At 65.0% G+C, this 27062-nt stretch overlaps 2 protein-coding genes across 14 annotated transcripts; one reads left to right on the top strand and one right to left on the bottom strand.

The window, feature by feature from the left end:
- Positions 1-443: 443 nt before the first annotated feature.
- On the top strand, positions 444-15881 carry ACAP3 (ArfGAP with coiled-coil, ankyrin repeat and PH domains 3). 13 transcript variants are annotated; one of them, XM_070611195.1, is made up of 24 exons: positions 2061-2284; positions 4483-4540; positions 5242-5361; positions 5579-5872; positions 6779-6837; positions 7555-7738; positions 8228-8272; positions 8410-8505; positions 8594-8668; positions 9833-9945; positions 10034-10085; positions 10285-10385; positions 10457-10568; positions 10831-11039; positions 11130-11199; positions 11320-11414; positions 11493-11695; positions 12117-12224; positions 13354-13452; positions 13544-13764; positions 13956-14065; positions 14154-14264; positions 14431-14535; positions 15251-15881. In XM_070611195.1, the coding sequence occupies exons 1-24, from the start codon at positions 2076-2078 to the stop codon at positions 15276-15278; spliced, it is 2877 nt and encodes a 958-aa protein (XP_070467296.1). In that variant the 5' UTR covers positions 2061-2075; the 3' UTR covers positions 15279-15881. The 13 variants fall into 13 exon arrangements, 11 of the variants coding, with proteins under 11 accessions (XP_070467304.1, XP_070467300.1, XP_070467296.1 ...); XM_070611203.1 differs by lacking the exon at positions 2061-2284 and adding an exon at positions 444-618 and having other exon boundaries at positions 5579-5632; positions 14431-15881; XM_070611199.1 differs by lacking the exon at positions 2061-2284 and adding an exon at positions 451-618 and having other exon boundaries at positions 14431-15881.
- Positions 15882-16264: 383 nt separating this feature from the next.
- Positions 16265-27021, bottom strand: SCNN1D (sodium channel epithelial 1 subunit delta). Its single transcript, XM_070611208.1, has 14 exons — positions 26928-27021; positions 22006-22125; positions 19730-20151; positions 18830-19037; positions 18546-18736; positions 18317-18405; positions 18079-18242; positions 17873-17971; positions 17602-17719; positions 17419-17497; positions 17279-17336; positions 17075-17133; positions 16879-16954; positions 16265-16761 (listed from the first exon to the last, which is right to left on the bottom strand). Exons 2-14 carry the CDS (start codon positions 22039-22041, stop codon positions 16480-16482), a joined length of 1881 nt encoding a protein of 626 aa, XP_070467309.1. The 5' UTR covers positions 22042-22125; positions 26928-27021; the 3' UTR covers positions 16265-16479.
- Positions 27022-27062: the final 41 nt, after the last annotated feature.

Here is a 27062-nt window from a genome sequence, read left to right on the forward strand (position 1 = left end):
GCTCCTGCGTGCACTCACCCACTAGCCCACCGCTCATCCCCGTCCTCCCGGAGGGTGTCCGTCTGCTGCGTTCAGGGCAAGCGGTTTTTGCAAACTCCCCAAGTTGTGCTACGGCCGGATCACCTGAGCGGTGGGGTAGCGGGGGCGTCGCGTCCTCCTGGCGCCCCGCGGCCCGCCCGACGGCTCCCGAAGCTCGACTGTTGCGGACCCGCCAGTTTCCCGACCCGGGGCGGCGGGACGTCGGGGCGGCCGGGCCGGAGCTGGGCGTGCCCGCGGCCGCAGGGAGTGGCGTTTGGCGACAGTCCCCGGCGGTGACAGCGGGCGGCGCGCGAGGGCGGCAGACTTTGGCGACGGTCCCCGGCGGTGACAGCGGGCGGCGCGCGCAGGCGGCGGACTTTGGCGACGCTCCCCGGCGGTGACAGGCGGGGCGGGGCGGCCGCGCGGCGGCCTCATTCCGGGGCGGGCGGGCGCCGAGCGCGGGCGGGCGGGCGCCGAGCGGGCCGGGCCGCCGGGGATGCCGCTCGGGGCGCCGCGGTCCTCGTGCCACTGAGCGCCGCGCGCCGCCGCAGCCATGACGGTGGAGTTCGAGGAGTGCATCAAGGACTCGCCGCGCTTCAGGTGCGCCCGCAGCGCCGCGGCCCTTTGTGGTCGGCGGGGTGGCCGCCCCCTCGGGCCGCCGGGGACGAGCGCGGGACGGGGGCGTCGGGGCCGCCTTTGCAAGGGCGCGGGAGCCGGTGACGGGAGCCGGAGCACTCTCCTGGACAAAGCGCGCAGCGCCGCGGCGCCGGGGCCGGAACAAAAGACGCCCCAGTGCCGGGCACCGCGCGGAGGGCGCGCGTGGGGGCGGGGCGGCGCAGCCCCCTCTCGGTAGAGCGTCCTCCCCTGCTTTGTGTCTGCACCTTCGTGCTGGCCACTGCGCGGGGCTGACACCCCCCAGGCCCTGAGTCCGGCTCCGGCCGGGGTTGTCCGGGTGCGTGGGGCGTCTGTCCTGAAGTCTGTCTTAATCCATGTGCCCAGAGCAGTACTGGGGGGACAGACGTCTGGAGCCGCGTCTAGGGCCTGGGTCTGGCTGCCTGGCAGGGGTGACCTGGGGAGTTGGGCTGAACAGACTTGTGTGAGGTTCTGGGCTGTGCAGTCCCTGGGTTTGTGTTTTTAGTCCTTCTTGGAAGGGCAGGCATGGTCATTCATGTGCAGCACATGTTTCAATGCGTGTACATCTGCCTTCACGTAGCACCCCTGTGTGCCAGGTGCACACATGTGAGCTCTGCTCCTCTGCACCCTGCCTTGAGGTGCCAGACCCTGCATGAATGTGTGGGTGTGTTCCACCCGGTGCTGGGGTGCTTGATGCATACGTGTAGACTAGCGATGGTTGCGTGTGCATGCGTCCCCTCGATGTGGATGCATACACATACTGTGTGTTCATCGTGCACGTATGAGTTTTGCCACTAAACACACATGTTAGTTTGCGTGTATCCCAGCCCTTGATATACATATCTGTGTACATGTGTGCCCCATATCCACAAGTGCACAAGTCTGTGTGTGCACTGTGCCCCTACATGCATGTACACTTGATTGCACATGAACATGTTTACAGTGCCTCCGTGCACATGTGCATTTGGTCACGCATGTGTGTGCGTGCTAGGTCTCTGGGGGTGTGCCAGCGACAGGGCCTGTGCGTGGGTGTCTCAGTGGGCCTGGGCATCGCTGCTCCCACCCCTGAGTCCCTAGGGCTAGCTCCTTACACAACCACCTCAAAAGGGAGTCAGCAACAAAGGCCTGAGGAGGCTGGGGGTTCAGGGTCAGGGGTCAGCCCAGAGAGTGGCCCCATGCCTTGAGCAGAGGGGCCGTGGGCGGTCCTCTCTGTTCTCCCATCTTCCGTTGCTGACTGATTGAGGGAGGGGGTGTGAGCAGCTTGGACACCCACGATCCTGGGCCCCCAGCACTGCCCACTGTGCTCCAGGGCCCAGGGGCAGGGAGGCATAGCTGGGCCCCAGCTGGGGCTCAGTTCTGGCTGAAGCCCCCTAGCCTCGCCCTGGACCCTCACTCAGAAGCCTCATGCTCCTCCTTGCCCTGTCATGTCGTGGGCGCTGGCAGCCTGCTCTCCTCCCAGCCTTTCCTCCTTCACCAGCCTGCTTTGCCTGTGGCGCCCGCAGTGGGAGTGGCGGCTGCCTGGGCTTTGCGTGCCTCCTCCGGCAGGGAGGGGCTGCCCAGGAAAGTGCCAGCCCGGCCTGGGGTGGAAGCTGAGGAGATTCACTCAGACCCTGGATCACAGAGGCCACCCTGGGTGGGTTTGGGGGTTGGGCTGAGATTTGATAGGGGTTTGAGGCTGTCCTGGGGTCCCCCTGTCTGCTCAGCCTCAGGTGCTGGTGAGGATGTAACCTGGACTTCCTGGCAGCCAACCTGGGGCTGCCCGGGTGGGGCCATGCTGGAGGATGTGGTCAGTGATAGGGAGCCAAGTGGCCCCAGCCTTGGGAAGGGACACTCTGCCTGCATGCTCTTGGCTTGGGGAGAGCCCCAGAGCCCCGGGATGCATTTGGCTGGAGGGGGTGGGTCCAGACTCTCCCACACAGGCCTGGGGAGCTGCCCACCCCTCGTGCTTGTGCCCCCTCCCCTGGGTGGGGCTTTAGGCGCTGAGTCATAGCTTCGGTGGGGAGCCAGCCACTCCCTCCTCCCCACCCTCCAAGCTGTGAGGAAATCCTGGAGTAAGGGCAGGAGAGGAGGCTTTGGGTCTTTGGGGCCTCCAGGGGGAGAGCTGAGGGGCATGGGGCCCCCAGGACAGGACTCTGGCTCTTGGCTCTGCTGAGCACCCACCTTGCCCCCATGAGTACATTCGTCAGCATCTGGCACAGCCCGACCCTTGCTGGTTCTTCAGGGACCAGGCCACCCGACCCCCAAGGACAGCAGCTCTCCTGCAGGGCAGTTGGGGTGGCTGGGGCTCCAGGGACCATGTCTCCCTCTGCAGCATTCTCTCCTGGGTGGGTGGTCCTTCCCTGCCCTGGCACCCCAGGGACCATGTCTCCCTCTGCAGCATTCTCTCCTGGGTGGGTGGTCCTTCCCTGCCCTGGCACCCTTGGAGGTAGGGGAGAGGCTACGGCAGCGGTCAGGGTCCCCAGGGTCCGAGCCTCCCACAGTTGGCCATGCTTCAGGCCACACCTCCATGCGGTTCGGGCTGGGCAGCTGAAGGACAGTCCTGGGTGGGCTGCGGGCTATCCTACTGGGGCGTGGACAAATGTCCCCTCTCACCCCTCCCTGCTCAAGAACTCAGAGTTCCCTTGGGGGCTGCTCAAAGAGGAGCTGATGTCCTGCCAGAGAGGACAGTGGGGACCTTCTACCTGGGGCTCTCTTCACAGTTCCTAATTGAGGGCACACTGAGTTATGCCAAATGTGAGGGACTAGGTCCCTCCCCCTAGGCCTGGGAAACCCTGGATCACGCCCCTCCCCCACCGGCCAAGGGGGCAGCAAGGGGCCACTAGAACTGGGCGGCCTCCCCTCTGCCGGCCCTGCCCAAGTCTTGTCCCTGGAGGCCTGGCCTGAGCCCCATCCCCATCGTCCCTCGTCCCCCGGAGGCCAGATGGGCCCAGCTCCCAGCCAGCTGAGTGGGTTGGGGGGTGCGCTGGGATCCTGGCCCTGTTTCCCTATTTCCTGTTCCCGGAGCCTTGGAGGGGGGGGGTGGTCACGTGCCCAATCCATCTGCCTCTGCCTTCCGGGGATTCTCCGGCCAGTGGCTTCTCTGGTGATGTCATATGTTAACTCTTCCATCCCCGAGGCCGCCCCGTTGTCCGTTGTGGTGTTGCCCCAGTGGGAGTGGGCTCCTCTGAGGCCTGACCCACCCCTCCCTCCAGGCAGACTGTGCCGTTTGGTGTTTTGAGGTGGGGAGAGTTGGAGGGCACAGCTCCGCAGCTGTGGGGGTCTCATGGGCTCTGGCTGAGACAAGTCTGCTCTCGGGTCCCATGGGCCCAGGCCCGGATGGGCTGAAGCAGGAGCAGAAGGGTCAGGGGGTGGGGTCCAGGTAGGGTCTGGGGTCAACTCTGAGTCCTAGGGAGGGGTGAGGGCGGGGCCGAGGGCATGGCCAGTGAGGCTTGGCCTGGCCCTGCTGTGCACCTCCCCTGGGGCTCCGGCCCCTCCCTCTGTCCTCAGGGGCTTGTCTGATCTTCTCTCCCTGGGGCCGCGGCAACCAGACCCCAAATGGGGCATCAGAGCCAACTGGGCCTCTTCTTGCCTGGGGTGGTAGTGGGCCTGGGTCTCTGGAATCAGCTGGAGCTGGGTCCCAGTCCTGCCTCTCCTCCCAGGGCAACATCTGCCTCTCCCAGCCTCCATCTCCTGGCTTGTCTGAGGGGCGTGGATGGCAGGTGGGCCCACAGGAGCAAGTAGACATCGGCTGAGCAACCCCCTCCCACTGAGGACCCCTTTGGGGAGGTGCCTGGGGAGATGAAGGCCCAGCCTAACCTGGTTGGTCTCTAACCACCTCCATTCTAATTGCAGGGCGACTCTCGACGAGGTGGAAACAGATGTGGTTGAGATCGAGGCCAAGTTGGACAAGGTAAGAGGCAGGGCCAGGTATGCCCGGAGGGTCCTGCTCTGCCCCTGCTTCACTCACATTTCATGCAGTCATCCATGTGTGCACGTGAGCCTGCGTGCGTCACACATGGGCGTGCTGCCTGCACATACCAGGCACAGGACGCGGGTCTGTCCCTCGTTTGTCCCAGCTGTGGCCTGCCCTACCTGTTCTGGGTGCACATGCTGCATGCACACGTGTGTCTGCCCTGGGTCTCCTCACATGCATGGGGGTGGGCCGTGGAGAGTCCCCTCTGCTGTCTTTAGGGTGGGGACAGCTGCTGTGCTTCTGAGTATCTGGGTTGGGGTCCAAGGGCAGGAGCAGGTCAGGGGAGGAGGGGACAAGCTTCAAAGCCAGAGGGAGGAAGGAGGGGCAGGGTCCCTGAGCCCCCTCACTGGCTGTTTCTGCTGACCGTTGGCCAGGACCATGCACCGATCCCACCCCTGGGTTCCCTGCTGGGGCTTCCCCGTCGTGCTCCAACCTCCTGCTCTGGAGGGAGCCAAGGTCCAGGTGGTGCCACGCTGTCCTCCCAGCGCCAGGCAGTTTTGGGAGGGTGGGCGGGCAGGGGCAGCCCCTCCCCAGCCCAGGGCTGCTCAGGTACAGCTGTGGCCTGGACTCTTGGCAGTGGTAAAGGCTGGTGCTTGCAGGTGATGTGGTGAGTGTTGCTCCCTCTGTCCTGTCCACAGCTGGTCAAGCTGTGCAGCGGCATGATCGAGGCCGGCAAGGCCTATGTCACAACCAACAGGCTCTTCGTGAGCGGCGTCCGTGACCTGTCCCAGCAGTGCCAGGGTGACACCGTCATCTCGGTGAGGGGGGCAGATGACCTCTGACCTCTGATCTCTAGTCAGGGGCAGGCACGGGCTGGCAGCCCCTCAAGGGTGCCCAGGCCCTGGGAGCAGGTGGGCGTCTGCACTGGGTTACAGGGGCAGCTCTGTGGCCTGTGGGCAGGGAGGTACTGGGCACTTAGGGGGCATGGCTGTCCCATCTGAGTGAGGGGCCTCCCCCCAACCTGCTTCCCCCCAGGAATGTCTGCAGAGGTTTGGAGACAGCCTGCAGGAGATGGTCAACTACCACATGGTAAGCCCAGACCGGGGTGGAGGCCTGTCCAAGGGCACGTCCATCCAGCTTCCTCATCGCTGTCATCCCATCCCAGGCAGCGCCCCCACTGGCTCCCCGCAGGCCCCGCCCAGCCTGGAATGCTCTCGCTGGGCTGGCTCAGAGGGAGCTGAGCTGGCTGGCGGCTACGGGAGGAGGCCACGTTTCTGCTCCTTGGTCTGTGGGGGTGGGGCCATCACTGAGGTGTTCTGCTGTGTCCAGGTGAGGGCCAGACAATGAGAAGGTCCTTGGATCCTGGGGATGGGAGGAGGTAACACAACCCAGGGCTGCAGGCAGTGGGGTCTCGAGGTGGGGGAGGCCTTAGAGGTTCATCCAGGGCCCCCTAACTGGGCAGGGCTTTCCAGCCAGGTGCCAGGTGGCGGGAGCATCTCCCAGGCTGACCCCACAGCCCTTGGATGACTCCTGACCTCACTGCTGCCTGGGCTGGGCTGGGTCACCTCGAGCCCCTCGGGGGCCCCCAGCACAGACACACAGAACAGGGACCAAGGCACACGTAGGGGGGTCAGACCGTGGCCTGGGAAACAGAGCCTCAGACTAAACAAGGGGCCCCACCCCGCAGGGGAAGTTCAGAAATAAACCCGCTCAGGACAGGTCGTCCTGCCCTTCTGCCTGTCTATCTGCTCCTGGCTAGGGCCCAGCCCTACCCCCGGGTGAGAGGATCTGATTCTGGGTCCAGTCAGTGCTGTGGGGAGGCCCCTCCAGCTCCTGACAACCACTGCACCCCCTCCCCAGGCCAGGTCCCTCAGGAGCTCTGGGCTCTGACCTATCTTTCCACTGCAGGGCTGGTCATCTTCAAGGTGACCTCTCAGGGCCAGGAGGCAGTGGGTGTCGCTTGGTGCCCTATGGGCCAGCATGAGGTGTGGCTGTAGGAGGGGCCATCTGGGACACCTGGGCCTTTTGTCTGGCCGAGAGCCAGGTGGGGGAGACAGGCAGGTGATCACAGCTGTCGCCTCTGGGTGCCAGCCCAGGCCTGGGGGCCGTACCCACTCCCCTGGCTCTACTGGAGTGACCAGCTGGGTCCCAAGCAAGCTGAGCGGGGCTTTCCCTGGTTCTCACCTGGGGGATAGGGGCCGGACCCCAACACCCCCACCCTCCCTCGGCCCCCAGATCCTGTTTGACCAGGCCCAGAGGTCCGTTCGGCAGCAGCTCCACAATTTCATCAAAGAGTGAGTGACCCCATGACCCTCAGACCCCCGGGGGAGGCCTGGCCTCTCCTGTCTCTGGGAGGGGTCTGCAGTGACACCTGTGCAGGAGTAGGGAGCAGACGCAACTATGCTTGAACTGGGGAGGATTCTAGAGCTGAGGCCTCCAGGCTCAGGGAGGGGGCGCTCAGCAAGGGCAAGGCTGAGAGGTGGGACGTGGCTGGGGCTGAGGAAACAGCGTGCCTGAAGGGCAGGGCAGGGATCAGGGAGCACTGAGGGCAGCCAGCAGGGCCTCAGGCCAGGGGTGCGGGCCAGACCATGAAGGGACTTAGGGTCATGGTGGGAGGAGGTGGGGCTGGACCGGGGTCTGAGCTTGGCGCCTGCATGTGCAGTTGAGGTGTGTCGGGATCCCCGAGTGGAGATGTCGAGTTGAGTTGGGTATGTGAGTCTGGAGTCTGGGGCAAGGCTAGGGGTCGCTCCAGGCTGCAGCGAACCTGGGAGTAAGGTAGTGGAGGGTGAGGGGGAGGCCTTGAGCCAGGGGAAGGGGCCTGGCTGGAGGGGGAGGGAGATGAAGCGAAGTGGGGACAAGAGGGATGGTTGCAGGGGCAGCAGGGCTGGGACAGGGAGGCCCTGCCTGGGAGCACAGAGAGTGGCTGGGAACAGAGGGAGGGCGTCTCGTGCAGGTGGGAGACCCCATGCGCACCCCTTCTCAGACTCTGACCTAACGCCCACCGGCCGCAGGGATGTGCGGAAGTTCAAGGAGACTAAGAAGCAGTTTGACAAAGTGCGAGAGGACATGGAGCTGTCCCTGGTGAGGAATGCCCAGGCCCCGCGGCACCGGCCCCATGAGGTGGAGGAGGCCACGGGCGCCCTGACCCTCACCCGGAAGTGCTTCCGCCACCTGGCACTGGACTACGTGCTCCAGGTCAGCCACTGGGCATGGAGTGGTCGTGTCCCGGAGGCGGGCGGGAGCTGTTCCTGTGTTCCTGCAGACAGATGGAGCTGGCATCTCTAGGGGCCCCTCTGGCTCGAGAAAACCCGAGATGCCAGATCTTGGGAAGGGACGTGGGGGAGGTGCCCAGGCAAAGGCCCAGAGGTGGAGGTGGGCTGCGCACAAGGCCAAGGCTGGGGCTGTAGGCTGCAGGGGGTGGAGGCCTCAAAGACCTTGCTGAGGAAGGGCTTGGAGGGACCTGGAGCAGGGGTGAGAATTCCTGGCTTTGCCTATGGGAGGGACCCTGTCTTGACATGGGAAAGGACTCTGGGACCATGGGAGGGTGGGGCTGGCACAAGTGCAGGGAGCTGAAGACAAGCTGGGAGTCTCAGGGTACCACAAGCAGCCTGAGGGGATGCTGTGGCAAGGTACAAGCGTGGGTGCCTCAGCCCCGACACGCTCACCTGTTCACCCCCCCGGCAGATCAACGTCCTCCAGGCCAAGAAGAAGTTTGAGATCTTGGATTCTGTGAGTGCGTGGTGAGGGGCGGGCCAGGGGCTTGCCCTTGCATCCAGGTGTGTGCGGTGGGCATGCTGGGTGTGGGTGCACATGTGGGGCCCTGCCACTGCTGCTGAGCGCCGGGCCTCCCATGCCCCCCACTGCAGATGCTGACCTTCATGCATGCCCAGCACAGCTTTTTCCAGCAGGGCTACAGCCTGCTGCACCAGCTGGACCCCTACATGAAGAAGCTGGCTACCGAGGTGCGTCTGCAGGGAGGGTGGGGCTGGGCTGGGGGTTGGGCTGGGGGGTGGGAGGGTCACCTCCTTCCATGACGCCCCTTCCCCACAGCTGGACCAGTTGGTGATTGACTCAGCAGTGGAAAAGCGTGAGATGGAACGCAAGCATGCCGCCATACAGCAGCGGGTGAGGCCCTACAGCCCCTGGCCTCCCTGCACGGAGGGGACCCCAAGAGGCCACCACCCCTCGGCCCCTCTCCGTGCCGCTGACCTGGGAGCCCATCTGCGCGTACATTCCCTCTCTTCTTCTGGGCCCACCCCCACGTAGGGGCTGACAGGGCTTCTCTTTGGGATGTGCAGTCAGAGGTGGAATGGGAGGGGTGGCCCTACTCTCAGGGCTGGGTGGGCAGAGGGGCCAGCCCCCTCAGCGCACAGATGCCAGGGCTACAGCCAGGATCCGGGGTCTCCTTCCTTCGAGGCCAGTGGTGGCCTGTGGGGCTTCAGTCACTGGCTCCTACTGGAGCCTCCTTGCTCAACTGCCAGACAGCTGCCTCCGCACTGCCCAGAGCAGAGGTTGGCTGCAGGCGGGAGTTGCTATTTCAGGACCACAGGGAGCCTGGCGGGGTGGGGGGCAGGGCCTTCACTCACTGGCTCTCTCTCCCTCCTTCCACCTATCCCTGCTTGGCTCCTCAAGACGCTGCTGCAGGTGAGGAGGTGTCCACCCTGGGGAAGGGGGGTAGGGGGGAGGACCAGGAGCCCGGACCTCTGCCCTCCCCCACCCTGAGGCACTTCAGCACCAAGGACACCTCCCGCCAGCCTCAGAGCTCCCCAGGCACCTGTGCCTTATTCCTTGTAAGCCGCGGCTGGCACCAGCAGGACCTGGGCTGAGCCGGGACTGCGTCCCCCATGGGAGTGGCAGCAGCTGTCCCTTCCTGCCCCCACTCATCCAGGGGAGCAGGTGGCTGGGCCTCCTCTCCTACCGCCCGACACACAGGACAACACTCAGTGTCTCCCCGGCCCGCGTGAATGGAGCTCTGTCAGGCCGCGGAGCAGGCCCAGCTGGCGACATGAATGGGGGACTCAGGATGGGCGGAGGCAGTTTCCTTCCTGATCCCAAAGCCTGCTGTCCCTCCAAGCCTGGGGGTGGGGGCTGGAGCTCTCAGGGCCCCAGCTGTGATGTGAGGTGTCTGCCCCCAAGGGGGTTCGGAGCAGGTGCCTTGCTCGGGTCAGGAAGTAGCTGTGAAGAACAGCGCCCCCCCTCGACCTTGGCTCTGGGGGAACCTGGGAGGGTGGCTGTGTCCTCACAGCCGGGGGTGGGTGCTCACTGCACCCGGGCTCCCACCGCCCCCAGGACTTCTCCTATGATGAGCCCAAAGCAGAGTTTGATGTGGACGCGCCCAGTGGTGTGGTGATGGAAGGCTACCTCTTCAAGAGGGCCAGCAACGCCTTCAAGACGTGGAACCGGTGAGGGAGGGGCCTTCCTCTGGGGCTTGTAGGGCAGCCATGGGGGCTGGCCCTGCCTGACCCCCTCCTGGCCTGTCCACCTGCCCAGGCGCTGGTTCTCCATCCAGAACAGCCAGCTGGTCTACCAGAAGAAGCTCAAGGTGTGCTGCTGGGGCCAGGACCCTGGGGTGGCTGCTCAGTGGGTGTCGCACAGGCTGAGGACACTGACGGGCACCAAAGCCTGAGTGGTCATCAGACAGACCCCTTGGGTCTCAGACAGTCTGTGTCTCTAAAGCGGCACGATAAATGGGTGGTCAGGGCTGGGCGCTGACCGTGAGGGCCACGGTGTGCCGCCCACAGGATGTGTTGACCGTGGTGGTGGATGACCTCCGCCTGTGCTCCGTGAAGCCATGTGAGGACATTGAGCGGAGGTTCTGCTTTGAGGTCGTGTCACCCACCAAGTGAGGAGGCCCAGCCCGGGGTGGGTGGGGGAGGGTGCCCCGCCACCCAGCCTGATGGCCCCTCCCCCCAGGAGCTGCATGCTGCAGGCTGACTCCGAGAAGCTGCGGCAGGCCTGGGTCCACGCCGTGCAGGCCAGCATCGCCTCAGCCTACCGGGAGAGCCCAGACAGCTGCTACAGTGAGGTGTGGCCCTCCTAGCACCCTCCACATGCATGCACGTGCCTGGGTGCCACAGGGAGATGGCCTCTGCAGTCTGCATGCAAGCGTGCGCGTGCAGTGTCAGCATGTGTGTGTGAACTCTGTGTGTGTGCACACACGTGTGTAAAGGCTTGTGCTTCGGGGCCCTAGCCTGTGCTGGCATCTCTGGCTGGGGAGGAAGAGGGGCTCCTGGGGAAACTGAGCCTGGAGCTCCTGTAGGGCTGAGTGCCCCTCACACCATCCCCAGAGGCTGGACCGCACGGCATCCCCATCCACGAGCAGCATTGACTCAGCCACGGACTCCCGGGAGCGCAGCGTCAAGGGCGAGAGCGTGCTGCAGCGTGTGCAGAATGTGGCTGGCAACAGCCAGTGCAGCGACTGCGGCCAGCCAGACCCCCGCTGGGCCAGCATCAATCTGGGGGTGCTGCTCTGCATCGAGTGCTCAGGCATCCACAGGTGGCCCACTGGGTGGGCCGGAGCGGGTGCTGGGGCGGGGCTGCGCCTTGACACCTACCCTGACTCATGCCTGCCCCCTCTGCCGTCCAGGAGCTTAGGTGTCCACTGCTCCAAGGTGCGGTCCCTGACTTTGGACTCATGGGAGCCAGAGCTGCTGAAGGTGCGTGTGGGATGGTTGCAGGCCATCAGGCCGCTGGTGGGCGAGTTGGGGGCAGGAACCCGTCTGCAAGCTTGGGGGTTGTGAGCTGAGTTGATGCCTGCACTCCCTGTTCCCTGCTAGCTGATGTGCGAACTTGGAAACAGCACCATGAACCACATCTATGAGGCCCAGTGCGAGGGGCTGGGCAGCAGGAAGCCCACGGCCAGCAGCCCCAGGTGAGGTGGGGGGCAGCCTGGACAGGGCCCGGGGAGCCCCAGCCCGCGCGTGCAGCCTCATGTGTGCCCCTGGTCCAGACAGGACAAGGAGGCCTGGATCAAGGACAAATATGTCGAAAAGAAGTTTCTGCGGAAGCCACCCTCAGCACCAGCCCGGGAGGCCCCCCGGCGCTGGCGGGCGCAGAAGTGCCAGCGCCACCACAGCTCTCCCCGCGCCCCCACTGCCCGCCGCAAGATCCGGCTGGAGCCTATCTTGCCCTCCGTGGCTGCTCTGTCCTCAGGTGGGAGAGCTGTCTGCACGCTGCACCCTCGGCCACATAGCTGGGCAGGGGTAGGGAGAGGGCTGTAGCGGGGGATGAGCCACAAACCCTGGGCCCCTGGGAGGTCAAGAGAGGTGGGACAAGAGGAAAGGAGCAGGGGCTCACAGAGGCTCAACTCCCAGCATGACCTGGGGTCCCCCCTCCCGTAGCCTTAGTCCCCCGTCCCTGCAGCAGGCACTGTGGAGCGGCCCCCTCCCCTGACCTTAGTCCCCCACCCCCTGCAGCAGGCTCTGTGGAGGAGTCCCCTCCCCTGACCTTAGTCCCCCACCCCCTGCAGCAGGCGCTGTGGAGCGGCCCCCTCCCCTGACCTTAGTCCCCCGTCCCTGCAGCATGCACTGTGGAGCGGCCCCCTCCCCTGACCTTAGTCCCCCACCCCCTGCAGCAGGCACTGTGGAGCGCAGGTTCCGCAGGGATTCCCTCTTCTGCCCGGATGAGCTGGACTCCCTCTTCTCCTACTTTGATGCAGGGGCTGCGGCGGCCGGTCCACGCAGTAAGTGCTCCAAGGGCCCCAACCCCCTCTGTCCATCCCCTAGCCCAGCCAGGGCAGCAGAGCGTGGGCCAGGCACGGCTCACCCGGAGGGTGGACGAGTGTGGACAGCCTTGGCCACTTGCTCAGGGACTGGGGGGACAGGCATCCCTTGCAGGAGGGACTGGGCTGGGGGTGAGGAGAACTTGGGGGTCCAGCAGGGCTAAGGCTGGGACAGTTTCTCGAGGGGCTGGGGTAACTTGCCCACTCACTGGGAGACCAAGGCCATGACCGTCAACAGTGATGTGGGTGAATGTGCGTGTGCTTTGTGCACATAGGAGTATGTGTGTGAGTGTGATCGTGCACATGGGTGTAAATGTGTGAGGGAACGTGCATACAGCTGTACATGTATGGGGGGTGTGTGCTGAGGGCCCCGTGTGTGTATGCGTGTGTGTGCTGGGGGCCTGGACAGCTGTGTGCTGGAGCCAGCTCCTGAGAGATAATTGTAGGCATCTTGCCCAACCCCTCTTGGAGTTGAGGGGCAGATGCTACCAGTCAGGACTCTCCTCTGAAGGCTGCCTGTTAACGGTTCACACCACCCATCAGCCTGGGGCACACGCTGAGCCTTCCTGGGCAGTGTGGGCAGAAGCCATGGACCAGGGCCAAGAACTGGCAGGGCTAATGGGGGTGACAGGGGGGTGACCGCGGGCAGCAGAGGGCGCTGTCTCACTGTCCCTAAGCCTGGGGCTCTTCTACTCGCTCTGCTGGGTGAGCTGGGCCAGAGTTCACTCCTGCTGCCTGGGGCCAGTGTCTTCAGGGCTTGGCAAGGACCCCATGGCTGCGCAGTGACCTCCCAGCATGGCCTGGCCACAGTCAGGGCTGAATGCTGCCAACTGCCCATCCTACTAGGGCTGACCGGCCAGAGGGTGGGCCTCCATGTGGGACAGTGCTTCTGGGGGACTACTGTGGCCCTTTGAGCTCTTACTAGGTTTCCCCCCGCCACTTGCATCCTGGGCAGGGCCCCCCAGACCTCCTGGTAAGGGCTGCTTCTGCCCGGGGCATCCCTGGAGAATGAGTTGGGGTCCGACCTTTCCCCAGGGCTCTGGGAGGAGTCAGGGACACTCAGGACCCCCTCTTCCCACCAACTCCGCAGGTCTGAGCAGCGACAGCGGCTTAGGGGGCAGCTCGGACGGCAGCTCAGACGTCCTGGCCTTCGGCGCGGGCTCTGTGGTGGACAGTGTCACTGAGGAGGGTGGGTGCATGCCCCCCCATCGCTGCAGCTGCGCCCCCGCTCCGCTGCCCCCGGCCCAGGTCGCAGCCCCTGACCACCCCTCTCCCCGCAGAGGGTGCAGAGTCAGAAGAGTCCAGCGGTGAGGCAGACGGGGAGTCGGAGGCCTGGGGCCTGGCAGATGTGCGCGAGCTGCACCCTGGGCTCCTAGCACACCGCGCAGCGCGCACACGTGACCTGCCCGCGCTGGCCGCGGCACTGGCCCACGGGGCCGAGGTCAACTGGGCCGACTCGGAGGACGAGGGCAAGACGCCGTTGGTGCAAGCCGTACTAGGGGTGAGCGGGCACGGGGCTGCGCGGGACGCAGGCACACTTGACGCTGCATCTGCAGAGCCCGCTCTTTGGGGTGCGCACACCAGGGCCCCTTGTCCTCTACTGGAGACTAGGCCCTGTCCCGTCTCGGGGTGCCCACGGGCCCTGCAAGGGGCCATTTTCCGGGCTCAGTCTGAACCACCCTGGATCTCCAGGGCTCCCTGATCGTCTGTGAATTCCTCCTGCAAAATGGAGCGGACGTGAACCAAAGAGACAGCCGGGGCCGGGCGCCCCTGCACCATGCCACGCTCCTGGGCCGCACCGGGTGAGTCGCGGTACCCCTCCACCGCAGGCCGGGGTCCTCCCTCTCACCCACCTCCCCGCTCGCCCCGATGCATCCCCTTCGCCCTTAGCCAGGTCTGCCTGTTCCTGAAGCGTGGGGCCGACCAGCATGCCTTGGACCATGAACAGCAGGACCCACTGAGTATCGCGGTCCAGGAGGCGAATGCGGACATCGTCACACTGTGAGTGTGGGTGGGGGTGTCATGGGTGGTGGAGGGATGCTGGGAGGGCACGGGGATGCAGGGGGTTGGTTCGGGGGCAGCAGGGGTGTCATGGGGTGGCAGGGATGTCACAGGGGGCAGGGGTGTCACAGGGGGGCGGGAGCACCTCACACTGCGCCTCCCCCAGGCTGCGTCTGGCGCGCATGGCTGAGGAGATGCGTGAGGCCGAGGCGCCCCCGGGCCAGCCAGGCCCCCTGGCGGGCAGCAGCCCCACAGAACTCCAGTATCGCAGGTGCATCCAGGAGTTCATCAGCCTCCATCTGGAGGAGAGCTAGGCGGGGGGGCCGGGCACCCGCGGATGCGGCTGGGGATCCCCGCCCAGCCCCTCTGCCCTGCCTGGCCACCACAGCCCTGCTTGGACTACCATGGGCCCGTTTCCCGAGAGCCGCCTGTCAGGTGCTCCTGGAGCCCCTGCTGCCTGTCCACCCTCCTCGGAGCTGCCAGACCCAGGGCCAAGAGAGGGCCTCCAGCACTATCTTCTCAACCCCACATTTCCCCTGGGGATGGCACCTCCCACCCCATATCTTCAGGCTACCCCTTCCTTGGGGGGCCTAGGTTGCTCGTGTCACAAACTTCTCTCAAGGTCCCATGTCACCTCATGCCCCTCTGTCCCCGGGGCCTGTGTCACTTTGTGCCCCTCTCTGGCCTCAGGGCCTGTGTCACCTCGTGCTCCCACCTTTACTGCCCCAGAACACAGACCTGCTAGTTGGGTCCTTCCTACATCCCCAGAGCCCCCACTAGGCCCTGGGGCTGGTGGCTGGCCATCCAGGGAATCAACCCGTGTACCTCACTTAGTGACCCCAGCATCCGGGCTGGGCTTCTTGGGTGCTGGTGGGGGACTCTGGCCTGGGGCCTCAGCCCTGGCTGGACGCAGGCGTCCGAGGCCATGTGGCTGGCCACACAGGCCCCTGTCTGGGCAGCCCCAGACCTGTCCCTGCCTCCTCCAGAAGTACGTGGCCCAGAGTCGGTGCATAAAGGACTTTGGCACTTTCTACCCCTGCATCCGATGTTCTTTGTCACCGAGTGAGTGGATTTTCTACGACGACCTCATTCTCACTTTGTCTCATGTCCTTTCTCTGTGGACTCCCGAGGACCACCTTGACCCTGGCTCTGCCTGCTGCAGGGGGAGGCCCCTATAGCCCTGCCCTGCCCCTATAGCCCTGCCCTGCCCCCTCGCCAGCCTCACACCTTGGCGGGGCTGTCAGATGGGTCCAGGGGTCCCTCAGCTCCCTCCCCAGGGCCCGTTGATGCCTTCTGCGTTCCTCTTTCCTGGAGCCCAGGGGCAGGGCTGGACCTGTCCCCAACTTGGGCCCCTGGTCAGGCTAAGGCCAGTTGGCTGGTCACTATGCAAAGGCTGCCCAGGGAGGCTCCAGGCGCAGCAGGGTGGGCACTGGCCGGCCCCGCTCCCTTGCCTGCTGGCTGTAACCCCTAAAGAGCAGAGTAACTCCTCGTCTCTCCCTGCTTGAGCTCTGTCCCCAGCTCCCATTCCCCTGCCTGCGTCAGGGCCTCATGCCTGGGCCTCGGGCTGGCAGGACCGCCCCTGCTCCAGTTCATGGTAATAAACTGCTTGCACCTGCAGCCTGTCATTGGCTCTCCCGCCTCACTCTGCTCTGTCTCGGCTGGGGAGGGGTGGCTCTGCATTCCCTGTCTTCCCCGAGGGGTGGCCCTGAGTGGGGTAGCACCGCTGCCCGAAAAGATGCCACCAGCAAGGATGCAGCTGCAGCCTGCTGGGGGCCTGAGGGGAGGCTGGGACTTCTCTGATGAAAACTGGCTCATGGCACCCCAGCCCCCACTCCCTGGCCCCTCTGGTGAAGATGGGCTGGGCTAGGCTTGTCCCGTGGGCAAGTGTCCTCCTGTCCCCCAGCCCCACAGTGTGTCTGTGGCTCCAAGGAGTGGGGGTACAGCCTGAGGCTTTTGGCTTCCCCGGGGAAGGGTGACGGCAACACGTGCCAGTCTCCAGGTGGAATTGCTGATTTTATTGCAGAGCAGCCCCAGGTCACCGAGTGCCTTGGCCTGGGCCTCCCACCTGACCTGAGCCGAGGGAGCCGCTGCCTGGTTCCCCCACACACACAGGTGTAGATGGGCATCGTCCGTACACTTAGAAACACGCATGCAGACACACAACACTGACACCAAACACAGACATGCTCCCTTGCAGAGATGTGTGCAAAGACACTCACAGCCGAGACTCCTCAGCTGAGGCTCCTGCTGGAGTCCCTGAACATTTGAGGTCAGGCCCGCAGTCACTGGGCAATGGGGTGGCCTCTGGCCTGGGGCCAGACGCCCTTGTGGCCGCCCCTGGCTGGGACCTCCAAGCCCTGCGGAGCCGGCGGCAGCACAGCAGCAGGGCGAGGGCCGTGGCGTCGAGCAGCAGCTCCAGCAGCTCCAGGACAGAGAGGACGGATGAGCCGAACCACAGGCTCCAGAGGCTGCCCATGGCCGAAAGCAGCTGCGGCACCTGCGGCATCAGTGGGCAGTGAGTGGGCGCCCAGGGCCCTGCCGAGGCAGCGCCCAGTAGGCCTGGCCAGCCGCTGGCCCTGCCCCACCCCAGGCCCTTGGTCCCTGGCCAGCTCACCGAGTACACGGGCGTCTCGTCCACTGTGCGGTAGTTGAGCTCCTGGTAGAAGATGTTCATCTTGGCAATGTTGCTCCTGGGGTGGGGCAGAGGCGTGAGGGGCTGGGCCCTGGACCCGCGTGGTGGGGTCACTGAAGGGCCAGGTTGGCCTGGGGCGGCCAGGATGGGACCTCTGGAGGAGGAGGGCTGCACTCACCTGGGGCTCTGGCTGGGCTTCTGGTGGCCCCGCTTGCCCAGCACAGCCAGGATCCAGTCCTGCACACAGAAAGCTTGCTGTGGCCGTGCTCGTCCCAGCCCTTGGGGCACTGCCGGTGAGTGTAAGGCAGGGACCTCAGGGGCAGAGGCTGGTCTAGCTGGGCTCTGCTTATCCGCCCCTCACCCACCCCTTCAGGGCACTCACTGCCGACTTGGAGGAAGGCCACCTGGAGGTCCCAGCAGAGAGCTTGTATGAAGACTCCCTGGGAGAGACAGACCCTGTCACACCCTGCTGTGGTGCCCAGGGACAGAGCCCCGACCCCAACCCCAACACTACCCACTCACCTGCAGGGCCTGGGGCAGCGGGAGGCGCAGGGGAGCCGGTGGGTCTCCAGGTCCCGGTAGAGGCGGTAGAAGCAGTGTCCTGGAGAGGTGGTCACGTGAACCCGTTAGGAGCAACCCAGGGGTGGCGGGAGGTTTGTGGGTTGACAGGGCCCATGGGTGGCAGTGGGCGGGTCGGGGGCTCACCCCAGGCTGGGTGCCGTGTGTAGCTGCAGTACTCGGCCCCCACTGGCAGGGGGTAGAGGTAGTAGCCGCAGGAGCAGGTCTCCACCATCAGCTGCTGGAAGCAGGAGACCAGGCAGGCCTGGGGGGACAGCAGGGGACCGGAGCTGGACATGCCGGGGCTGCCGTCCTTCCCCAGGGTCTGCCTGCTGCCAATCCACCTCTCTCAAGGCCCGCCCACCCTCCTCAGGCCCTCCCCCTCCCCTGACCCCACCCCCAACAGCCCTAGACTCACCTGCATGGTGTACGTGGCATTGTAGAGCAGTGGCACGTCCACAGCCTCCATGCCGTCCGAGCAGTGGCCGTAGGGGCTCCCAAGCCTGTGCACCTCATCCTGTGGGGAGGGGGGCTGCTTCAGCTCTGCTGGCCCTGCCCTCGAGGACCCTCAGTTGGGCAGGGAGGTTGGGGCCCCTCCTCTGCCCTGCCTCTGGGCCAGCTCACCTCTCGGATGCCAATGGTGGTCTCTGTCCCTGGCCGGATGCTGAAGCCGCGGTGCTCCAGGAAGGGTGTTTGGTTCCTCCTGTGAATCATGACCTTGATGCCATTCTCCGTGGATAGTAGAGGGAGGTGGTCCTGCTGCTCCGTCCTGAGGACCAGACTGATCCCTGGGGGAGGCCAAGGGTGAGGCCAGGCTGGCCTGGACGCCCCTGCCCACACCCAGCCTGGGGCGGGCACTCACCATGGGTGATGCCCGGGTGCTGTGCGGCCCAGGCTCCATTGAAGGTGTAGCAACTGCCGTAGGTGGGATGGTGGAACGTCTGGAAGTGCCTGGAACCAGGGGCCATGCTCAGACCACCACATGCCTTCCGCCATCACCCCCTGCCCATGGCCCGCCTCATCTCTGGAGGGAGCTGTTTTGGGCCAGCCAGACAACAGGGGTGGCACCCACCGGCCCCACCCCCACTCACCGGGCCTGGCAGTCCCGGCCGTTGTAGCGACAGGAGAAGACAAAGTGGCCGCCGTGGCTCCGGTGGCTGTCCTCTCGGGTGGGGGGCAGCAGGGCCAGGATGTTCATGTAGTGGAAGCGGTACCACTCTCGGGCGGCCGTCACGCCTGACGAGTAGACCCGGTAGAAGCAGTCGCCGCCGGTGCTGTTACACTGAGGGGCGTGAGGTCAGGTCCACACAGTCCCTCCACCACCCACGCCCAACACAGCACCCTGCAGGGGACCCTTAGGGCTAGGGACACTCACCAGTCTGAAACCCACTTTGCTCTGGCGGCCTGGGTGGTTCAGCCGCTGAAGGCGGATCCCACGGTCCAGCTGGAAGGAGGGCTCGGGGCCCAGGTCCTCAGCGAAGGGGCCCTCCCAGCTCTCGCTGAAGTTGAACTTGTAGAGGGAGTAGATATTCTCCTGGGCAAACTCATCCAGCGCCTGCAGATGGCGGCGAGCGGGGCTGGGCCTGGGGGCCGGAGAGGGAGGGCGAGTTGAGTCCCCAAAGGCCCTCTGCGCCAGTCACAGGGCACTGCTGGGGAGCCGTGCCGGACATCAGGGGACAGCAGCCCCACCCCCTCCTTGCACGCCTGCAGTCGGGAGCAGGGCTGCAGGGGGAAGCAAGGCCCTCCAGCCTGGCCTGGCTGCCTTGTGGAACCCACCATCCTCCCACAGCCTCCCCACCTGGGCTGTTGTCCTACCCCCTTCTCCTGGGCCCCTACGTGAAGCCCAGCTCCAGGCTGCACTTCTGGAAAGCCCCCTACTTCCCCTCACCCTCCCCGGCTGCCCAGCGCCCAGTGTCCCTCTAGGGCAGCACTGATCACACCAAACCCCAACTGGCTCTTCCTTGTCATCTAACACCCACCCCCCCAGGGTCAGAGGTCTCAGAGGTCCCAGTGGGCACAGGGGCAGGGTGAGGTGGGGACAGGCTGCCTGAGCCAGTGGGGCTTCCACTGTGACCACATCTGGGGAGATGCCTGCAGGCTGCAGAGGTGAGGAGTCAGGAGCCCTCAAGCTGCCCTCCACCTCTGATCCTCACCCTTGCCCCCACCCCTCATCCTCACCCCCCACCCCGCATCATGTTGCCAGCCCTCACCCCTGCTGCCTGCCCCCACCCCACATCCCCACACCCCACCCCTCATCCCAGTCCCCAGCACTCACCGGTGGGGGTTCATGTCACACAGAGTGACCGACGGGAAGAGCTTCCGCTCAGAGTGCACAGACACCGTCATGATGACCGGGTAGCGCCAGTACTGCTCGAAGAGGAGCCCAAATTGCCAGTAGAGCGCACCCAGGGCGCCCACGAGCAGCAGCCCCCAGGACGCCGTCTTGAGGCGGTTCTGGCGGGAGCAGACCAGGCGGATGGTGCCGTGGATGGTGGCATTGGTGCAGAAGAAAGTGAACAGCTCCCTGAAAGAAGTGTGCAGCTCCACCAGCCTCTCCCCTGGCCTGTCCTCGGGTGGCAGCGGTCTGTCCTCGGGCCGTGGTGGCGTGTCCTCAGGCAGCGGCGGCAGTGGTGGCTGGCCCTGGGGGTACTTCCAGATCCCGAGTCCCTCACTGGTTGTTTGGACCACAGTTCCAGCCTGCGGCCGAGAAGCCAGCCTCAGCAGGGCACAGCCCGCCACCCAGCTGACCCCCAGCCAGGACTCCCCACCTCAGACCAGTTGGACTTCCCTTCTCCATCCCTGGGAACTCCCGGACAGTCATGTTCCTCAGCCACCGACGGCTCAGCACAGCCTGCTGACACTCGAAAGAGGCCCCATCAGAGGCGTGTCCACACTTGGGACTGACCCCACGCCATCCCCGAGACACCTGGCCTGGCACCAGGCAGCCTCCTCTGGCATGTCCTATCATGGCCAGAGCCAAGCCTGGGCAGTGGGGGCGGGGACAGCAGGGGACATGGGGTCTGGGCTCCACCTGGCCCTGTTTGCAGGCGGACTTGAGACGGGGTGGGTCTCTGCTGCTGTCCCCAGAGTGGGGCAGGGGCCTCTGAGGAGGTACAGGCCAGGTGACCTGCTCGGGGTGGGAACATTGTTGTGTCTGTGTCCCCAGAGCCCAATGTTGGGGGTCTGGGGGCCCTGGGAAGACTTGACTGTGGGCCTAGATGGCCTCTACCAACCGTCAGCGGCCAGCATGGCCATGTCTGATTGGGACTGACAGAGCCGGGCTGGTCCAGCCACGTCTTGGCCAGGGGTCCGGCTTGAGTGTTGTTCAGTGCTGCGGGCCCCAGGTGGGGCATTCTCCACCCAGCTGAGTCCCTTGGGAAGCCCCATTCGTGGACCCTGGGCTTCAGGAAAAGAAGGTAGGGGGGCTGGCAGGCCAGCCAGTGGTGGGGACCTGAGAGCCTCCCAGAAGTGGAGCCACAGCTGGCCAGCCCCCACTGCAGCTCTGGAGGCTTCAGCATCCCAGGACCCTGGGCCCTCAGACCCTCAGCTCCCCCGGTGCACAGGGATGTGGGCCCTGACCAGGCCAGGCCTGCTGACACTGGACATGCACTGAGTCACCACACAGGCTTCCCACGGGCTTTCCACACTGTCCCCATCTTGGTCTGAATCATTAGGCCTCTTTGCCTGGGCGCAGCCTCTTGGGCTCTGGGGACTGGGCCTGGGCTGGCACCTGGGGGGTTGACGCAGGGGAAGTACCTGTTGCACCTCAGCCACAGTGTAGGCCAGGTGTGCCCAAGCAGGCTGCTCCCATGTGCTCTGGGAACATGCATGTTAGAGCAAGCCAGCCAGCTTGTGGGGCCCAAGGCACGAGGTGGGGGTGGTTCGGTCTCCCCCACCCCAGCCTCAGGTTTGTGGGCCCCCTCGTGCCTGTCGGCAGCCTGGCCAGAACCATATGGCAGCACAGGGTGCTGATGGTGGGTCCCACATAGCGCAGACCTCTGCCCACACGTGTGTCCCCATGACCACACCGAGCCCTCACAGGTAAGGCAGGACTCTCAGCTGTGTGTTACAGATGAGACAAAGGGGACTCTGGAAGGTTCTTTCTGACTCCAGTGACCACGTTTCCCCTCCCCAGACATGTGTCCCAGACCAGCCCCCTCCCGCCCCAGTTGGGGCTGCCAGGGCCCAAGGGGCAGCTTAGAGCCTCCAGGGATTCCTGAGGGAGGGTGGGTTCCACACACCCAGACAGAGGGCCCAAGATGCACGGGGACGAAGGTGGGCACTTGGACACAGCAGGAGCGGGGTTACACAGCCCCTTCAGACACACACACACGTGCATGCACACACACCGCTTTCACACTCACTAAGCCCTCAGTCGGTGGGGGCCAGGTGACCAAGGAGGGCTGCATGACCCTCCTGCCCTCGCCCTGTGTGTGTCCGCTCCAGGCAACGAGTGGGACACAGCCCCTCCATAGGAGAGGGGGACCCCAGGAGATGACCCGCCCGGCTGCCCCCGTGTGGGAGGAGGAGCGCAGCCCGCCCCCTCGGTACCTTGAAGCAGGAGCCTCTGTGTGCAGATGCCTCCATCCCCCGTGGCGGGCGGGCAGCTGCAATAGCGTGGCTCCAGCAGGCGACAAGATGGGATGTGGCCCGACACCAGCGGGCAGCCTCCTATTTATGACAGGCCGGCTGGGGCTGGGCGAGGCTTTGGGGAGGGGCCTGCCAGCCAGGCAGCCACACCTGCTCTGGACCCAGGAGGGGAAAACTTTGGGGCCAGGGACTGGGGGCTCTTCCCCTACCCATGGGCAAGCCCTTCTTGCCAGAGGGTCAGGAGCGAGGCCTGGGACCCTGACCCTGGCTGGGGGTGAGGGGCTCGCAGTTTCTGGAGGGAGAGGAGAGGCCCATGTGGGCTGAGACCCCCTTGGACGCCGGATCTGCCCTTCCCTGAGCAGCCCTTCCTGACTCCTGATGCCCGGATCTCCCTCGGGTCAGACACCTACTCTTCCCTCTCCCAGTAGGCCCTGGCCCTAAGCCTCCCTGCCCGCCGTCCTGCCAGGCCTAGGAGGGGTGCCTGCTTGCCACTGCCTGCCTGGCTTTCACTGCCAGTTCTGACCACAGGTGTTTGTGGCCAAGGGACACTGGGCAGGGGCCTCTGTGCCAAGAACCCAGGTGTCCCCAGGGCCAGCCGCCCAGCCACTGGGATGGGCGCTAATTGTGGGAGCCACTTGGGGCGTGGGTGTGGAGATGGCACCAGGAGCCTGTGGCACATGGCTCAGCCTCCCTGTGGACACGAAGGCCACTGCTGACCACACTACACACCGAGACGACATACCACCCACAAAGATGATACCGTGTGTCTGGGCCACACATGCTAAGAACACACACCACACTCAGGTGTGAGGCCAATGGTGTGTTGAAGGCAGGACACCTGTCTCCGTTCTAGGAAGACCCCCACCTTGGCCCACTGGGGGACCCAACATGTCTCCAGGACTGCCCAGGGGCTTTACCATCCCAGATGGACAGACTCTCAGCCTGGTCCCAGGTTTGAAGGGTCAGCTCAGGCCCTGCTGCCCCCTCCTCAGGGCCGGCTCTTGGTTCCTGACATCCAACCCCAAATCAGTGCTGAGGACCTGAGCTGAGGTGAGGCAGGGAGCCCCCACCTCCACTAGGCCCTGCTGGTGGGGCCTTGGCTCTGAGGAGGAGTGAGGTCACCAGCCTTGCGCCTTCGAAAGGAGGCAGAGGGTCACCAGTGACGTCTGGGAGAGGGAAGTCCGGCTCAGGGAAGAGCTGGTCCTGGACTCTCCCGGGTGTGGGTGCGAATCACGACTCTGTCACTCACAGACTGTGTGACCTTGCTCGACTTACTCAACCTTTCTGAGTCTGTTTCCCCAAGTGCAAAATGGAGCTGAGTTTCCTCTTCATGCTCGAGGCTCAGACATGGGACCGGCTGATGCCACTGGTGTGGAGACCCTCCTCTCGGAGCCAGTGTCAGAGTCCCTGGACTCAGCACGAGCCTGGGGTGTCTCAGGCTCTCCACCCCCAAGTAGTTTTCCTTCAGAGGGGGCGGGCTGTGTCATCAAGGGGATGGGGTGCACCACCCCGGCGAAGCCCCCGAGAAGAGGAAGGCCCCAGGTGCTCTGGGTGATCAGAACGGGAGAGACCTGTATTGCCCAGGGTCCTGGAGTTTGCAAAAGGGAGCCATCTGGAAAGAGGGGCCGTGGGAGGCCAGGTCTGGCCAGGGGGTCCTGGCTGACTGAGGGCAGCTTGCGGGGAGCAGGAGCCCCGCCTTCTTGTGGGCGATAGAGTCCAGGCCAGGGTGAGGGCTGGCCTGCGAGCACCCCTGTCCTCAGGACTCGAGTCATGGCTCATCCGGGCAGGAGCACAAACCCTCCTTCCCTCTTTCTGGAGAAACATGTGAGGCCGCCCAGGTGCCATGAGAAGGCTCGGGGACTGTGGGTCAGTGACAGGCTCCATACCCACATCCAGACCCACGGGCAGGGGAGGAGGCCACTCGAGAGCCCGCTTGTAGGAGGCAGAGGGGGACTCCAGCTGCCTGGCCGGGACACAGAGACTGCATCCAGTGGCAGTGAGGCCGGCAGCCTCTTCTCCCTTCGCGGCCCCTCCCCTCACCCACTCCAGGCCCCGCTGTCCTGAGAGGAGCAGGCGGTGGAGGCTGGGACAGGATAGGGCGTCCCCTGCTCCTGGCACAACGTGGGCCCACGTGGTCACTCCTCAATAGCTGTATGTTATAAGAATGTGAGAATGCTGGAGAGAAGGCACAGGCAGGTGGCCCCACATCCTCCGCCCTCTGCCCGGAAGGATGGCTGGCCCACCCTGCTGAGCACGGCCCCTGTTGGGCCTTTGAGTGATGGCCTTCACCGAGGCTGGGCCTAGGGGTACCAAGGTGTCTCCTTCCAGGCCAGGGCTGCCCTGGAGATTGGGGTGCCTGGTGTCTTGTGGGACCCTCAGGTTCAGCTTCCCTGGGCGTCCCCACCTTCAGGGGCAGCTCAGAGTTGGCCCTGGGGGGATTCTGCTGCAACAGTTGTAAAGTCTGATTCCTGGTGAGCGTGGACAGGCAGAGGTCATCCTCTCTGGGTGACACTGCCTGTGCGTGCCTCAGGGTCTGACCAGGTGCCTCTCATTGGAAGGGGTGGAGTGTGTGCACCCTTCTTCCCGGGTCACCTCCAGGCTGGCTCTTTGGTGCCCTCCTTTTGGCCCTCGCCAGATGGTGCATTCTGGTCAGATGTGGCCGAGGCCTCAGGTCCTACTGGGGAGAGGGTAGCAGTAACCGGTGGGGGTGGTTCTTGGTTCTAACCTTTCTCAGTTTCCCGGGAGTCCCTATGACATGGAGGGTGGCCCCCATCCAAGATGCTCAAGAGTGAATGCCACTGTCCCCTTCCTGCAGCTTGGCCATTGGCAGAGCTTGCTGGTAGGAAGTACCTCCTGAGGGCCAGTGCCAGCCTCTCCTGCTCCAGAAGGGCAGCCCTGAGGTTTGAGAAGGTCCCAGTCACCACCTGCTGCCAGCATAGCTGCCTACTCCCATCCTGACTGCTGAGGCCACCAGCTCTACAGCCAGAGGGCTGGGCATCCTGGGTCTTGCTGACTGGAAGGCAGCATACTTGGGGCTGGTGGGGTGCGGGCCGTGGGGTCTTAGCAGGACCTGCTGGCCATACCCATCTGGGGCACCTTTCCCTCAGGGTGTGACTCAGGGGTGCTTGATGAGCAGGAGGCTGGAGGCTGATGCCTGAGTGCTGTGAGCTGAGCCTCCCTCTGCAGGCTTCTCTTTGGGAAGCTCCCACATAAGCTGGCACCCCCATTTTATACAGGGAAAGACTGAGGCAAAAGAGGGTCTCTGTCTGCTGAGACCCTAGGCCCACACTGTCACTGCCCATGCTCTGCAGGTGTGCGTGGGTGTGCTCCAGACACACCTGTGCTGAACCCCCAGGTGCTCCGGGGTGACCTCCCTTGAATAGCTTTCCACACGGTAAGAAGAGCTGGGCCCGCCCTGCGTGGGATGGCAGAGGCCTCTGAGGCAGTGGAGTGAAGGTGCGAGGCCAAGATATTTTCTGAGTGCAGCAGCAGGAGGCGGAGCCTGGGGCCCCCAAAAGGAAGGAGGCCTCTCCAGAAGGAAGGAGGCCTCCCCAGAAGGAAGGAGGCCTCCCTAGAAGGAAGGAGGGCCAGGGCTGGGTGACTGGCGGGAACGGAAGCAGGCTGGATTCCCACGGGCTGACTCGCCTGGCTGTGGACTGATGGGACAATGGGCACTCCTTCTGGGTTCTGCCCAGGGCCTAAGGCCAGCCCTGCAGTGGCTGCTCAGATCCTGACTGTGGTGCCCTGGGTAGGCCAGAAGCAGGGATAAGCATGGCCACCCGCCTGCCCTCTGCCAGTGGCCATGGCTGGACCAGCCAGTGCCCGAGGTCCACTGTTAATTGTGTGGTCAGTCACCTTGTTTTGACCAGTGGTTTATCCTGAGAGGCAGTCAGAGTCATGGAGAAGGATGTGGACTCAGGGTTCAGCCCCCTACTGGTGGTGCACAGAGCCTGCTGCACAGCGATGGCCCCTCTGGACCTGTCCAGGCTTATGACCACCACCTGCCTCAGACGCCCAGCACAACCTGTGGGGGGACACCCCTGACCCCCACTAGGCCCTATCCTGGGCTGCCTCTCCAGGCAGGGTGGTGGTCAGTGTGCTGGCCCGCCCAGCCACCCAGCCCTCTCCTCACCCAGACACCAACTGTCCCACCCCCACCTGTCTGCCATCCTCAAGTCCTTCCAAATCCTCCCCCAGGACAGATGTGAGGAGGTGATGACCAGCTCCAGGCTCCTGGTCATGGCACTCCCCATGCTGTCCTGAGGCAGCTCCACCTGCCTGCTTCAGTTCCACTCACATGGCCGGGTGGCCAAGCTCTGCCTCCCCCTCCCCCAGGGCCAGGAGGGGACCGTGGGAGCGGAAAGCGAGCCTCAGTGCAGCATCCACTGGTGCATAATGACCCTATTCATCGGCTAGGCGGAAAATGCAGCCAGGAAACAGTGGAACTATTTTTATGAGGACGGCGTTCCCCATGGGCAGGGGCTGGGAGAGCTGGCCCACGATGGACCCCACCTGGCACAGGTTCCGCCAGGGCTCCCCGTCCCCACGCCTCAATGGTGGCCAGACAAGGCCGGCCGGGACTGGAGTCTCGGGGCCCGGGGCCTCGAGTGCCTCCTGCCCTCTGTTCAGTGGCCACGAGAATTGGGCCCCCAGGACGGACTGGGCCGGTCCTTTGGAAGGTAGCCGGCGGGAGAGTCGGGGTCCTGGGGTCCCGGGGAGTTCAGGGCAGGGCGCAGGTGGCGGCGCCGCCCGACTCACTCCAGAACTGGGCCTGTCTCCCGGGGACGGCGCCCCGCTCTCGGCCGGAGCCCTCTCGGTCCGGGGTCGTGGGGAGGGGACTGTGGGGGTGGGGGATTCCAGGACCCCTGCGGCCGCTGACTGACCCTGGGGCCGCCCGTTGGACAGCACCCTGGCCGAGGAAAGCCCAGGGGGAAAGCGGCGGCGTGATCACCGGCGGAGGTGTCCAAGGTCCAAACCCAGGGGGCTGGCCACCAGTGCGCACGCGCAGACCGTCCTCC

This window comes from Equus przewalskii, chromosome 2, assembly GCF_037783145.1.
Source record: "Equus przewalskii isolate Varuska chromosome 2, EquPr2, whole genome shotgun sequence".
NCBI classification, from domain to species: Eukaryota; Metazoa; Chordata; class Mammalia; order Perissodactyla; family Equidae; genus Equus; species Equus przewalskii.